The sequence below is a fragment of the Erpetoichthys calabaricus genome, chromosome 9 (assembly GCF_900747795.2).
Source record: "Erpetoichthys calabaricus chromosome 9, fErpCal1.3, whole genome shotgun sequence".
NCBI lineage: Eukaryota > Metazoa > Chordata > Cladistia > Polypteriformes > Polypteridae > Erpetoichthys > Erpetoichthys calabaricus.
Window position 1 is genome coordinate 184,375,919 of NC_041402.2, and position 15,713 is coordinate 184,391,631.

Consider the following 15,713-nt stretch of genomic DNA (forward strand, 5'->3'; position numbering starts at 1 on the left):
GTGTTTATATTGATAAGAGTTCTTTTTTTCAAAAATATTATATGCCTTATAAGGCATGAATTTTGTTTATCTTCAGCTGCTTGTACATGCCCCTCCAAAACCTCCTTGTCCATTTTGGCATTCTGACATAAATGTAAATGACAAAAACAAAAAAGCCCTTTTTTTATGTCCCAGTGAAACCTGAAATAAGTGCAAGTGGCAATTGAGTAACACAGCCACAAAGGTGATACAAACATTCCCCGTGACTTATCCAGATTTTAAACTTGAAAAAGTATTTAGACCTCAGATTTTTTTTTTCTCCCTATCATCGGGTCTCAGATTTGGAGCTTGAAATAAATTAGTCTTTCCTTAAGTATTTATATACTGTATAAAGAAAGGTTTCTGCACCATGTTAAATATAAGGCAATACAGTACTTTAACAAAAGAAATTTCTCAGTCCAATAAAGTTTGTTTTAAAAATGTTTAATGAAAATTCAAAGCAAAACAGTTCACACAAAAATGAAGAGAGAGGTTTTTACACACGCAGGATAAAAGGCAAAAAAAGGAAGAAATGTTTCTTCTACAGACTTAACTTTTTTCTTATTGAGCTTCAGTTACTATCTATACTTAAAGTTTGTGTTATTTCTTTATGGCAAACTTTCATATGCTTACTTCTATACATACAGCACATTCAATATGGTCTGTGCAATACGTTGCTGGATGTGTTTGAAAACTGTTTGCCCTCCATGCCTTACCAACTGCAAAGCAGATCATAAACTGGGACTAATCTGTAGTCCGAGGGATGAGAAATAATTAACATATTCCATTTCGGTTTAGCTTGTGGGGGATATAATAGAATGTCCCATAGACTAAACATTAATATATAGACAAACATTTTAACATAACTAAGAAAATACTTCTATCAATTTAACATAACCTAAATAACTAACAAATGGCTCTTACAACCAGCATAACAGAGACTCTGAAAATAAAGTTAAAGCAAAAGAGTAATATTAAACAAGCCAGAGATTTTTTTTAGAAGCCAATGTTTGCTAGGTCAGTGCATAAATGTTGGAGAGTGTTTTGTTGGTGTTTACAGTCTGCATACATAGGGTCTTCTAAGCAGAAGTCAGTTTTTATGATGATGTTACTGAGATGGACATGGCTGAGATGGGCTCACCATTTTTCTCAAACCACATTTAAGCTACAAGTAACCTGCTAATCATCTGTGTTTGTCAAAGATTTTTGTGGACAAAGTATAATAGGCTGATTCTTTTACCTTTAGGCTTTGGATGAATTTGCTACAAAACTGATTCAGAATAACCACTATGCCAAGGAAGATGTTGCTACCCGCAGGGATGCTGTAAGTGTATTTTTACCATTTAAAGCTAAACATTTAAGAAAAGAGAAGCGTTTATATTTTAATAGTGAAAGTTAGTCTGCAGATGAATAGCAACTAGGTGTTTTTATACCGTAGGGTGTGCAAGAACATGAGGACAACCATTAAAAAAGTTTATTTGGGATGCTAAAAGGCAGTTAGAGATGAATATTGCATTAAAGCAGAAAGATGATGAAAAGAGATTCTTTAGTTATTTTAGTAGTAAAATAGCAGCCAAAGAGGTGATAAAGAGTGTCAAACTTTTTAAAGATGATCTAAAATTGGAATAAATAGAGTAAAATGGCAATTGCTCTAAACTTGCCCTTTTCAGACATTTTTACATGAGAAGCAGTGGATACCCTCCCAGCAGTAACGGACTACTAAAGAGACACCGAGTGATTTGGAAATTGTAGAGGGAAAAGTACTGCTTAGATTAAATAGGCTGAAATCTAACATATTATCGGGACTAGGTGACATTTATCACAAGTGCATAAGGAGGGTAGTTTCTGTAGATAAACACCCTTGACTAATTTTTCAAAAGTCACTTCACACTGGAGTAATTTCAAAGAACTGGAAAGTAGCAAATATTAACCCATTGTATAAAAAGACTGATCAGGCAGATTCAAGTAACTATATGTCAGTAAGTTCAACATGCACCATGGTTAAATTAATGGAAGAATTATTAAGGGAACGATTGAGCAGCATATGGCAAGAGCGAACATTTTACTGGACAATAAACATGGTTTCCGATGAGGGACATTATGTTTTAATAATTTTCTGGAATTTTAAGAGGAAGTAAGAAAAGATTACACTCATAGTGATGCATATGATATTATGTATCTTGATTTTCAGAAATAATTTGATAAGAGACTATCAATAAAGCTGAAAGAAGTGAGAGTTCGGGGCATATTGTGTAGGTTATGGCAAAATGGAAAAAGCAAAAAGGAGTTAAATGTTTTCAGTTTAAGCAAATGAAAATGAAGAGGTGACCTGTCTAATTTTTTTAAAAGTATGAAAGTAATTAGTACAGTAGGTCCAGATGTTAGTTTTAAAATAAGTTCAACAGGGACACAGTGGAAACTTAAGAATAAGTTTCACATGAACATTGGAAAGTTTTTTTCTTAAAACAGAGAACCACAGACATATTAAATAAATAATCAATTTAGTGTGGTAGACAGTAGGACTTTAGGGTCATTTAAAACTCGATTTGATGTGGTTTTGGAGAAATTAGGTGAATAGGATTGGCAAGCTGTGTTGGGCTGAATGGCCAGTTTTCCTCAAATTTTCTGATAAATTACTTAATTTATGTACATGTAAAAAAACCTAGGTGTGTTTAAATCTATGGAAGATTAATTATATATATATATTTTTTAACATTATCTGTCTTTTATGTACAATTAGCTTCTTAGTCGACGCAACGCTCTACATGAACGTGCCCAGTATCGTCGCACTGCCCTAGAAGACTCCTTTCACCTGCAGCAGTTCTTCCGGGATTCGGATGAACTGAAGAGCTGGATAAATGAAAAGATGAAAACTGCAACTGATGAGGCTTACAAGGTAATACACTTTCTGGTTCTTTGTACTTTTTAAAATTACAATGTATATAACTGTAAGCTCCACTTTCTGTCTTCATTCTTTGACCTAGAAGTCTGATGACTGACTGTGCTTTTTTTTGTAGGACCCTTCCAATTTACAAGGAAAAGTACAAAAACATCAAGCTTTTGAAGCCGAGTTATCCGCAAATCAAAGTAGGATTGATGCTTTGCAGAAGGCTGGACAGGAACTTATTAATGCAAACCATTATGCATCTGATGAGGTTTCTGGACGAATGGATGAAGTCAGCTCTATGTGGAAAAGGTTGCTCGAAGCCACAGAGCTCAAAGGTAATGGTCATATAAGACTGTTGTGCGATTGCACAATAAATAATCTAAAAACCTAATATTTTCCCCCAGTGACACATTTTTGGATTACCATTAATGGGTATGTAAGGTTTTATCACTGTCACATTTCAAGAGACATATTTCAGTAAGTTTAATGCACATTTCCCTCCTCAAAAGTATCCTATGTATAAACCTCAAAAACTAATTTATAGTATATCTTTATATAAATTGTAAACATCCCAGTTTTCTTCCATTGGATGCAGTAGTCCTTGTTAATCAAATTAAGGCTCAAGCTGTTTCAGATTTTAAGTACAATTTGAAAAACGATAATATTTCAGACCTAACTTGAATCTGTTGAATTTAATTGGACTCTGTCTTCTTACTTCTTATCTTGTAGACTAGTAAAAGTCTCTTACTTATCCTTTCACTTTCAATCAGTTTTCAATCAGTAAACTGAAATGACACATTGGGTTTTTCTTAAAGTTGATGATTACAAAACACGGGAAGTATTATGTTAGTACAGTAAAAATGAGTCTATACATAAATTGGTATTTTTAGGGCATCCTAAAAATGTATACTTGGGTATAATAAAAATAATTTAAACATACAAGCAACTGACATTGACATTGCAATGAGTCTATTAACTTCCTCTTGAAAGAGAGGCATCTATTATTCATTTTTTTTTTCCTCAAAATAATTAGGTTGTTTTATGTCTCTCTGACAGGCATTAAACTTCGTGAAGCTAATCAACAACAGCAATTTAATCGCAATGTTGAAGATATTGAACTTTGGTTGTATGAGGTTGAGGGTCATTTGTCTTCAGATGATTATGGCAAAGATTTAACCAGCGTTCAGAATCTACAAAAGAAACACGCTCTGCTAGAAGCTGATGTTGCTGCCCACCAAGTAAGCTCCCGAAAATATTCATGCAAAAATGTCCAAAGCCGCCAAAGTTAATTAACTGTTTCTCCAGGCATCCAAATAATTTCCATAATATTTCTTTCTGCCACCCTTGGATGTTTGTATACAAGCTGATTTTTGTTATTTTTGACATAGAAGTTATTTAAAACTGAAATGAAATAAACACAAGATTGTGCATCCTCATAATTGTAAACTGTGTTGTATTATTTGTCAGTTGTATCATTTCTTTAAACTCACTTTTATTAACTATAATGCAAGTTCAATAGACAAAAAAATTGTTAAACCCATTTAATCCCATTTGAGGTCACAGGATACTGTCCCTGCAGTACTAAGCACAAGGCAGGGCATCATCTCCTCATTCTTCCTCATTCTGTATGGCTTTAAAATTGCAAACTATTTTTACATCCATGTGTTTGGGAGGAAAACCATAGTGCCCCAAGAAAAGCCCTCGCAAACATTTGCAGACTACACACGTGCAGCAAACAAATGCAGGGTTTAAGCCCTTGATGTATAAGGGGAAAATGTATGAATTGCATCTGTGTTTGTCACCATATTATTAAACTTTTTTAGCAAAGTTCCAAATAATGTAATTTAAGTTTTTTCGGTTTAATCTGTTGGATGTTAAATTGACATGTTTCTTTCTGTTTTAAGGATCGTATCGATGGCATTACCATTCAAGCCCGTCAGTTCCAGGAGGCTGGCCACTTTGATGCTGATAACATCAAAAAGAAGCAGGAGGCCCTGGTGGCGCGCTATGAGGCTCTGAAAGATCCTATGGTAGCACGTAAACAAAAACTGTCTGATTCACTGCGCCTACAGCAGTTGTTCAGAGATGTTGAAGATGAAGAGACCTGGATAAGAGAGAAGGAACCAATTGCTGCTTCAACCAACAGAGGTTAGTCTTACAATATTTATTTTTCTCTGGGTAATGCTTTTACTTTTAACCTTAACTTTGCAAGATCTATCCTTTATTTGGAATGTTTGTAAGGATGTTGGAGTGTGTTTTTTAATATGTTGCTCTCTTGGGAGTAGGGGAGTTTTGGGCACTGTATCAAAAATCACCCCCAAGTATATTGCTATTAGCTTCTTCTTTATTTACTAACATCTGTATATTTTCTGTAACACACTTTTAAATTGAAAACAAACTGGATTATTTTTATAGGAAAAGACCTTATTGGAGTTCAGAACTTGCTTAAGAAACACCAGGCTTTGCAAGCTGAAATTGCTGGCCATGAGCCACGAATTAAAGCAGTAACACAGAAGGGACAAGCCATGGTTGAAGAAGGTAAGTGTTTTTAAGCAGATTGTCAAGTTTCGATATTAATTTTGCAAACACACCTAACAGTTTACTGTTTTACAGGTGACAGCCAAGTATTATCTACATCTCCTTAATATAGTAGATGCTTTTTCACTGGAGTAATAATAGCCTGGATTTCTTTTTGCTAGGGCACTTTGCTGGAGATGATGTAAAAGCAAAGCTTGGTGAACTCAACGGTCGCTGGGAAACACTGAAAGGGAAAGCCTCCCAGCGAAGACAGGATCTTGAGGATTCTTTGCAGGCCCAACAATATTTTGCTGATGCCAATGAAGCAGAATCTTGGATGAGAGAGAAGGAGCCTATTGTTGGAAGTACTGACTATGGCAAGGATGAGGACTCTGCTGAAGTAAGTAAAGGCTCAGGGAAAAAGATTTGATTTCTGGCTATGAAAACATCATGTACATTAGTAGCAAATTTTCATGGAATCCTGTGATAGCATTTGTGTGTGTTTTGGAATACCCATAGAAATATAAAAATACTATGCAAAATATTTCAGTGATGTAAAAATGAGTACAGTATATAATTTTAGTTAAACAGTCTTCTCATTATTCCTTCACTTATCTTTGTACTGGGTACATAGGTGTACAAATGAAGTACTCTCTGCTTTATGTGTTTCGTCTTTTTCTGTTCTTTCCTGTTCAATGGTACAGGTCAAAACAAGGCATTAATTACCATTGGTATATACTTAGAAACTTGTTGCAAATTAATTTAGAGAGAGAGCTAAGATTTTGTACTTTTTATTATTTACTCCCTTCTTTTAAAAAGCCATTTCAAAGTTTATTTTTCGTGTGAGGAATATCCCAAATACTGATTTTTTTTTAACAGCATTAAAGCTTGTATTTTACAAGATTAGCTTTTGTGAACAGAAACTTCACCCATTCTGTATTGATACATTTATAGGGCCCTGATTGTCTCATTTGCTATCATGCCACTTATTTATTTATTATTTATGTATTTGGCTGATGCCTTTATCCAAAGCGACTTAAAACATTTGAGATGCAATTGGTTTTATTTCTTTTGCTTTTCCAATTGAAGCACAAGCAGGTGAAGTGACTTTTTCTTGCTCACACCGTGTCAGCAGTGTGATTTGACCTCACAAATTCTAAAGTTTGAAGTCCAAATCCTTAACCAGTATGCCAAACTACCTGTAAATGTTTGTTTTCAGGTCCATTGGATAATTAATTTCTAACCATTAGGAAGATGCTTCATTATACAAGACTTACTTTAGACAACAGTAATGTTGCAAATAAAAACTTCTAAATATTTTATGCAGTAGCACATTTTGTAACAGTTGGGTACAGAGCAGTGTAGTGTGACTTCTGTACTACCGCATATTCAGACACCTTAAAAATATTTTGTAATGTAGCTGAAATAAATTGGTAGTTTGATAGCCTTTTTGCAGGTGCAGTTGCCTTTAGTTACCATAGAGTATTACAAGTGTGAGTACAGGTCTTCACTTATTTTGGCTTTGTGTTTTTATTACTATGCAGCATCTGTATTGCTCAAGAGGCTTGAGCTTTGTGTTCATTTCAAAGAATGGACTTGCTTTAGCATCATTCATTACCAAAGTAATACTTGTATACTACTAGCGTAATATTATATCCCTTAGTTATTTAAGGGGATATGGTGAAGCAAAAAGTATTATGGGTCCATATAGGGGATGTGAATGACGACAAAAGCTACACTCGGTATACTAGGGGTGTGCGATCTGACGATTTTAGATTGTGATCGGTCTTAAAGACGTCCACAATCTAATTTTCAAGCGAATCGTACAGATGGTGATCTTTTAATTTCTTCTAATACTCAATACTAATGGGTTCGTGCCAAGTCCACAAACCAACAGAATGATTCCTCGTTGCGATTGTTCAAATTATATCACGTGTCCCCACCACGGCTTTCTTGTTGGAAGAAGTTGAAAACAGTTCATAGTGCAAGCAGCATGGCAGATGAGGAGCTTATGCCAAAGAAGGACATGACATCGGTAGTGTGGCAATGTACTGTCTCAGATACTACACAAAGCAAAGTTATATGTAAGATTTGTTGGACAACAGTTGGCACTTGGGGAGGCAATACAACAAATCTATTTAATCATCATAAACGGAGACACCTGAAGGAACATGCCAACACTGTTTCAGTCCAGTCAGTACATCCCCACTCATTTGTATCTCGCGTGGTCACGAAGCATAAACAGTTGTCATTGACTGATGCATTAGAACAGTCGAAAAAATATGATAAAAGCAGCAAACGATGGAAAGAGGTGACTGAGGCAGTCACATTCTACTGAGCTAAGGATATGGTACCATTCAAAGCTGTAGACAACGTGGGTTTTAAGAAAGTGATGCACACTTTAGATGCATGATATGATCTTCCAAGTCGCAAATCTTTCTGATATGGCCATCCTGCATATGTACAGCGATTGCCAACGGAGGGTTGAAAAATGAAAAGCAATGAAAGAACAGCAAATTTTTTTGCGACGACAAGTGACGAGGGCTGAAAATAATTTTTTAAAGAGTGTTCATGTTTGAAAGTGTCAAAATTTGAAAATTGCCCTTGTTTTACATTTTATTATTTCTAGAATTATTTTTGTATGTGATCTATTCACAATTGAATTCAGCTTTATTTGATATTTAAAATAAAGTGTAACTTACTGTAGGTCTTAATGAATTTGAGTCCAGATATTCTCTTATGTATGACGTCAATGTCAACTTTATTTATATAGCACATTTAAAACAACATCGGAATGCTGTGGCCAAAGTGTTTTACAATAATAGAATTAAAGAAAAACATATACAATTAACATAAATAACATAAATAGAAATAAAATAACATAAATAAAATAAATAATAAATAGAAGTAATGTTACATAATCACAATGAGGAAACCATCAATCAGTATTACTGAAGGTCACGGAATGCAAGTGAATAGAAATGAGTCTTTAATCTTGTTTTAAACAGTTCAGTTGTAGACGACTCCTTTATATGATGAGGTAAAGAGTTCCACAGGCGAGGAGCAGCAACTGCAAAAGCCCTGTCTGTCCCCCTCAGTTTTACACTTGGTCCGAGGGACAACAAGAGACAACTGACCAGAAGATCTAAGCACTCTAGATGGCTGGTGTAAAACACATAATTCGGATAAATAGGCAGGAGCAAGCCCATGAAAAGATTTAAAAACTAGCAACAAGATTTTAAAATCAATTCAAAAACTGACAGGCAACCAGTGTAAAGAAACTAATATTATGAAACTGGAAGTCTGTGAATGTGCTTAGTGCATCCCATAAATATTCTGATTTATGTTTTTATAGAGCTATTTATGTTGTGAAATGAAATGTTTGAGTGTGAGCATTTTGACTTGCTTATTGTTCTGCTTGGTTCTTTTAAATTGCTGCTAGTTTGGTATGTGTATGTGTGTATACATTCATATAAGCAGGTGACTTGGATCATTTTTCATTTGTTCATCTATCTATGGCACCAAATGGTAACAGTCTTTAGAGAGCCGTAAAGAATGATCTTTATTAATTTGTGTAGATATTAAAAATGTTAATTTTTCTGTTTTTTATAACTTTTTTTGTTTTTGTTCAGGCATTACTGAAAAAGCATGAGGCCCTCATGTCTGACCTCAGTGCCTATGGAAGCAGCATTCAGTCTCTGAAAGAACAAGCGCAGGCTTGCAGGGTAAGCAATTTGTGTCTTGTGCAAAAAACAATTTTTCATTTTTCCCCCCATTTTGTAAGTTTCTGATAATGCGGTCTTTTAAACAGCAACAAGTGGCGCCCACAGATGACGAGACTGGGAAAGAGCTTGTACTTGCTTTATATGATTACCAGGAGAAGAGTCCACGTGAAGTTACTATGAAAAAGGGAGACATTCTCACTTTACTGAATAGCACAAATAAGGTGCGTTACTCAGCTGCTTGGGCATTTTCTCAGAGACTGCTATGAAAAATGGTGTTTGCTGGTTTTATAACATTTGAGCTGAAAGGTGAGGATATATATATATATTTTTTTATTTTCTCATTTCCTCTGCAGGACTGGTGGAAGGTAGAAGTGAATGACAGACAAGGTTTTGTTCCTGCTGCTTATGTGAAGAAACTGGACCCTACCCAATCCACATCTCGGGAAAATCTGTTAGATGAGCAAGGCAGCATCTCTCTGCGTCAGGAACAGATTGACAACCAGTAAGAGCCTACTTCTTTAAGAAAGAAACCTGTGTTTTGCAGCATTGCCTTTGATCCATCCTTCATTTTAGTATAATCTCTGAATTAAAAAAGTTCACAATTTGTAATGTATTTCAGCACTAATAATTTGTTTATTGTTGCAATAATTATAGTTTTGTGTTTGCTAATTCAAGTGTTGCCTGCAGAATGAAATTTGTGATCTCTCAATGCTTTCTTTGGAATTTCAGTGCAATTCTTATCCCTTCTGTGTGACTAACTGACTTCCATCTCTTAGCCTGCAGCTCAGGTGCGAGGCGATTCTTGCCACTAACGCTTGTTTTCTAACCACTAACTGTTGCATGCCTTTTGCTGTGCTTTCCTTTCTGTCTATACAGGAGTCTCGTTACTAAAGAAGCCAGCAGTGTTTCTCTGCGCATGAAACAGGTGGAGGAACTGTGAGTAGGACCACCTCGTTTCTCACACTGCACCACGTTGTCTTTGACAGAGGCATCTTTACTCATTCTTGTTCTGCTTTCCTGTGTTGTCCTTCAGAGCTCTCTCCTGCTCCTATTTGTACCTGGATAGAAGCTTTTTTCCTCCAGCATCATTTGTCCATAATTTGTGTTGTCATTAGGACCTGCTTCTATTTAGACTTGGATAGAAGCTTTTTTCAAGCATCATTTGATCATCATTTGTGTGATAGTGTGTTAAGATTGTTTGCTTGCAGTGTCTAATATTTGTGCTTCCTGATGTGGTATTTTCTTAAATTTATGGTCACAAGTTAACACAAATATTAGTTTTCTCAAAAAAACATTAAAAAAAACACCTCATATATTTTTTGTTTGTGAATATACCAGTCTATTAAAATAAATAAAAATATTTTTGTTCTGATATTTCCATAGCATTAATACTAGCTGAATTTCATAGATAAATAAGTGGCAACTTTAAATATAAGGTGTAGTGTGTATGTATATATTGGAAATATCTAGATTGAAAAGATAGCTATGCGACTAAATCTATCCTCATGCCGTGTGTTGGATTGGGGCTTTATCTTGGACTGGTGTATGCCTTGCGCTTGTTACTTCTTGTATAGACTCCGTCTCCCTGTTACTCTGTAATGGAAAATTCTGAGTTGAAAAATATTTTTGATGAATGGATGTTGTTAGTATTTGCCATCTGCCCTCCCAGGAATTTATTAATCCCCTTTTGCGCATATAAACATTTTGTTCTGTAGTGATTTTTATTTTGACTTTTGTAAGAAGTTCCCTATTTTAGTTTGTTTTAGAGGATGAGACAGTAGGTTTTTGCACAATTCATGTGTCAGTAACTAAAAATTTTGTATTAACTCTACTTTTCATGCATTGCTAATGGCCTTAGTCCATTTTCATATTGTGGTTGTGTGCATTGTCACGCTCATTGTGAATATGCTGCCACATACTTGGAGATTTAGTTAAATACTTCCACTTATTAATTGCCTCTGATTTATTATTTCATACTCGTTCTCGATTTGTCAGTTTCAAGGGTCTTTATTATGAGCATATTCCAGAGTTTTCCAATTATAATCCAATTTTGCACAAACCTTAATTAACAGTCAAAGTGTAAATTGTGTTTTCTAGCCGTTCCATTTTCTAACCTATTTAAATAATTTCAGGACCAAGAGAGTCTGTCATGATCATATCAAGCACAGGAAGGGATTTGTTCAAAATGCTCAATGGTTGTCACGTTTGCACAGAATGCATTGTTTCTTTCATTGATGTTCACTGAATTCCATGCATGCATCAATTCATTATTTGAAACTGTCTTCATCCAAACATTGTCTGTCTGTGTGTTCCCATTTTACTGAAATCCACCAGTAGCCAATAATTCTAAATTATTGCCATCAGTGAATAAGTGATATGTGAAGCAACTGTGGACAAAAGTAAATACTGTAAATGGTCCACCAGTTGCAAATGTGGCATTTTGCTTATGGATGGTCGTCTGCACACCCCAAGTTAACAGTCAAATAAAGGTTTTGGTTTCCTGTCAATCCATTTTCTATACCACATGGACCATATTTCAAACCTTATTTCTGTATACATTCAAATTGAGTTTTCACATGTTTCCTAAATAACTGAAAGTTAAAAACTAAAGATATTGGAGTCTGCAATATATAACTAAATATGGAGTCTGCAAAAATGTCTTCAAATAAGCAAGATATGAAAGCCAACAAAAGTTTCAGTTAAATTTCTGTTTTAGTATCATGTAATTAAAAATTGCTAAATTACATGTCATATGTTATAGATGTATTTGTCACCAGGTGGGTGGTAAACTCGGTCCTCAAGTAAAACGTACTTCCTATCTATCTATAGATGTGTATCAGCTATAAGTGAAGAGAAGCCAGCCTTAATAATGTTAATCATTGTGCCATTTGCTGCTTATTTACTCCACATTCCCAAACAAAAACACACTCCACCTTAATTCCCATGTTCGAAAAATGCTACAAAGCCTTCAGCACTCGCTTGTTTAATGACATGCAAGTTGTTTGAAAGTCACAAAGAGTTGTCTGATTTACTAACACTCATTAGGATGCTTTTGCTTAGTGTAAAATGTGAACAGAGTAAAGAGAGATCTGCATCCTTTCAGGATGTGTGAGAAAAAAGTACTGAAAGATAATCGATTCCTACAGTCCTCCGCTCTGTGAAAAGTATAAATAACCAAATCCAAGCAGTAGATGTTTGTACATACTTCTTATTTTTTATGAAAAGAAAAATTAGGAAAATCTTGACACTTTTGCAGACAATTGACAATCAATAACAAAGACTTGATTGGAGCACCATTAGTTTTTAATTTATTTTAGTATTAGTATTGATAAATAGTATTTCGTTAACTAGAGTGAATTAAACGATATCTTAATTGAAATTAATTGCAGAAAGTGAAAGTCGGTTTGACCTTGAAAATGTGCTATCTTCTAAGAAAATGCCACACTTGATACTGCATCACATACTAACATTGAGTCAGAAATTTCAATCCATGTTGCCTTGACCTACTGAGACTAATCAAATGCTGGCCTCCCTGTCCAGGTATGGATCTCTGTTAGAGCTGGGTGAAAAACGCAAGAATATGCTTGAAAAAAGTTGCAAGAAATTCATGTTGTTCCGCGAGGCCAATGAGCTCCAGCAGTGGATCAATGAGAAAGAAGGAGCACTCACCAATGAGGAGGTTGGCTCGGACTTGGAACAAGTTGAAGTATTGCAGAAGAAGTTTGACGACTTCCAGAAGGTATGTTGATCTTTATCGCAAGATTATGAAATTGCCCGATTCTGCACTGATTTTTATATTTGTCAAATTGAAAAAGTGTTGAGCATTGCCTGGAAAAAGCACCATTGTGTTTGATAGAGCTTTTGAGAAAAAACTGATTCCTAAGACTTTCCCTTTTATTTTTGTATTAATTACATTTTCTTAATCCCTTTTAGTTTTATCGGTTACTTCCTAACTGTGGCTTTGTTTTTGTTTCACAAAAAGGATTTGAAAGCCAATGAATCACGCCTCCGTGACATTAATAAAGTGGCTTCAGAACTGGAGACTGAGGGTCTGATGGCGGAGGAGGTACCACTTGTGGCTCAAACTCAGGTACTGTATTATGATTAATATAGGCCACAATATTAAGGAAGAATATAAGTTCAGTAAAATGTAAAATTACAGGTCATCTTTTTAGAATAATATTGATTACTCAAAATTTTTTTAAAAAGGTCAATGCAATTGGCATATTATTTTCACCTGGAAAAATAATATACCCGGTACAGGGTTAATAACCTAGAATGTAACATTCTCATTTGTGCTTGTGCACCTGAATGAGGTGAAAAAATTGAAACCGCAAATATAAGAATGCAAGGGCACTGGAACAGTGCCACCTTAAGCACATAACATACTTCAGTTCTGTCTGCTGCCACTAAAATGAAGTTCTGCTTCAGAGAGTATTTAGTTAGAATCACTGGGTTTACAGTTTACACAAAGCCTAGTAATAATGTCTGATGGACAGGGGTTATATTTGTTATTGGTTTGCTGTGATAGCACACACTTGCCTAAAGCAGTGACTTTTGTCTTAAAAGTAATGTTTCAGATTCGTGTAGATTCCATTTATTTTTGTTCTGCATTTTTTTGGCGGCCTCCTGTTCATGCTCACAGCACTGAATTCTTTATAGCATGGTATTTAATTTTTAAATCTGCTGCTGTGGGATTTCTTTGATGGTTCATGCTTCTTAACCTGAGTCAATTAATGAACATAACATTTTTGCTGATTTTGCACTTCAACTAGGACAGAAATAGGGTTATGTTTTTTAGTATGAAGAGTGTAGAGGGGTCTTAAACTTGAAGGCCCAGGATGCCATGTTCACTGCTTTAATAGCTTCTATAGTTGAAGTGCTTGAATTATTTACAAGGTTTATCTTTTTTATAAAGTTTGAGCTTAACCTGGAAACTGATTTTTTTTTCTGTCAATGGCAAATTATATTTTTATCCACAAATAGCAGTATATTATCATACAGCTAGTAATTTACTATTCACAATTTATGTTTCATTCCATAGAGTTTACAACTAATCTTCCAACACTGCATAGGTATCAAATGTATCTATTTTTGTAATTGTGAAATCTTATCAATTAACTATAGTTTAAAAGTTTTCAATTAATTATGCAATTGTTATTTTTTAGCAAGAACTTTTGGGTGCTGCCCCTGGAGGCCCAAGGGTAAGAATTTTATGTTTTGTATATATTCCTTAGTATTCATAAAATACAGTTTGAGCTTTATTTGAATGAAATAAGCACTACATAACCCTTTTTTGTTGTTAAAAATATATTACAGGATGAGACAGATTCCAAAACTGCATCTCCATGGAAGGTAATTCTTTTTGATCATATCGTGTAGTCTGCCTAGTCTGTAATAACCTAAAGTATTTACATTATTTGGGCTTATTCATTCTGGTAATAATATCCTATGAAAGCTGTGAAAATCTGAAAAAATGGTCATCTGTTCACTCTTACTTTGCCGGTTCTTTGTCTTGTTTTAGAGTTGATGTTTACTATTACTAATCATTAATTTCATTGGTAATTCTTTTTGGTTTCATTTTTAGTTACATATTGAATACATCAAATTTAATTTCCCTGTAGGTTCTGTTTTGAATTGTTTTAAATCTCATTTTCTCTGTAACTTTGTCTTGAAACAGTTCATTTTTTTATTTGCCTGTAAATGGATGGCTTTATTGTACACAAACATTTTCTTACTCTTTTGTAATAGTGGATAATACATGAACTTAAAAAAAAAAAAAAAAGTGTACAAGATTAATTATATATAATCCTTCTGTGGTGGGGCAGCACGGTGGCACAGTGGTAGCCCTGCTGCCTCTCTGTAAGGAGACCAGTGTTTGCATCCTGGGTCCTCCTTGTGTGGAGTTTGCATGTTCTCTCCATGTCTGTATGGTTTCCTCCCACAGTCCAAGGACATGCAAGTTAGGTTGATTGGCGATACTAAGTTGACCCTAGTGTGTCGTTTGGGTGTAGTTTTTCCTGCCTTGTGCCCAGTGCTAGCTGTGATCCGCTCCAGCACCTTTCATGGCCCTGTTCAGGACAAAGCAATTTAGAAAATGACTGACTGCCATTCTGGATTGTTATTTATTTATTTCGGTAATGGAAATTACACATTCACAATGGAATTTGTTTGTCTTTATTTTATGTTATTTTTAAAATTCAGTCAGGAAGATTAATGTTTTATTATTTTTGATAATTCCCTACCTTTTCTCCCCTCCCCATTTATCATTTACCTCAACAGTCCGTGCGATTGGCAGTGCAAACAGTGGCTAACTTTAATAGCATTAAGGTAAGCTTAGTGTGTGTGCTTGTCTGTCTTATTATTAAAGATTCCCAGTTATCAGCATTACTTCTTATTTTAACTGTTCTATGTATTACTGGCTTAAAAGTCTTTTTAGTTATTTCAGTTATCTTTTGCATGTTTAAAATGTGTGTTAGTAGAATTTCTAAATATTGTGCCCACCACTGTTTTGTATTTATACATGGTAATGGGCTGATTTCATAATCAAAAAATATTTACAGCCC

At 34.8% G+C, this 15,713-nt stretch overlaps 1 protein-coding gene across 6 annotated transcripts in view; it reads left to right on the forward strand.

Annotated features, from left to right (window-relative positions):
• sptan1 (spectrin alpha, non-erythrocytic 1) overlaps positions 1-15,713 on the forward strand; it is an 82,165-nt gene that overhangs the window by 29,905 nt on the left and 36,547 nt on the right. For 4 of the 6 annotated variants that reach the window (XM_028808591.2, XM_051932384.1, XM_051932386.1 and 1 more), the window contains exons 13-28: positions 1,265-1,342; positions 2,759-2,914; positions 3,036-3,240; positions 3,962-4,143; positions 4,810-5,053; positions 5,321-5,443; positions 5,605-5,822; positions 9,055-9,147; positions 9,234-9,368; positions 9,501-9,649; positions 10,024-10,083; positions 12,688-12,886; positions 13,130-13,237; positions 14,316-14,351; positions 14,467-14,502; positions 15,430-15,477. In XM_028808591.2, the coding sequence (XP_028664424.2) occupies positions 1,265-1,342; positions 2,759-2,914; positions 3,036-3,240; positions 3,962-4,143; positions 4,810-5,053; positions 5,321-5,443; positions 5,605-5,822; positions 9,055-9,147; positions 9,234-9,368; positions 9,501-9,649; positions 10,024-10,083; positions 12,688-12,886; positions 13,130-13,237; positions 14,316-14,351; positions 14,467-14,502; positions 15,430-15,477 (2,070 nt within the window). The remainder of the gene's footprint in view (positions 1-1,264; positions 1,343-2,758; positions 2,915-3,035; positions 3,241-3,961; positions 4,144-4,809; positions 5,054-5,320; positions 5,444-5,604; positions 5,823-9,054; positions 9,148-9,233; positions 9,369-9,500; positions 9,650-10,023; positions 10,084-12,687; positions 12,887-13,129; positions 13,238-14,315; positions 14,352-14,466; positions 14,503-15,429; positions 15,478-15,713) is intronic. The other 2 variants (XM_051932385.1, XM_051932388.1) reach the window with 1 other exon arrangement.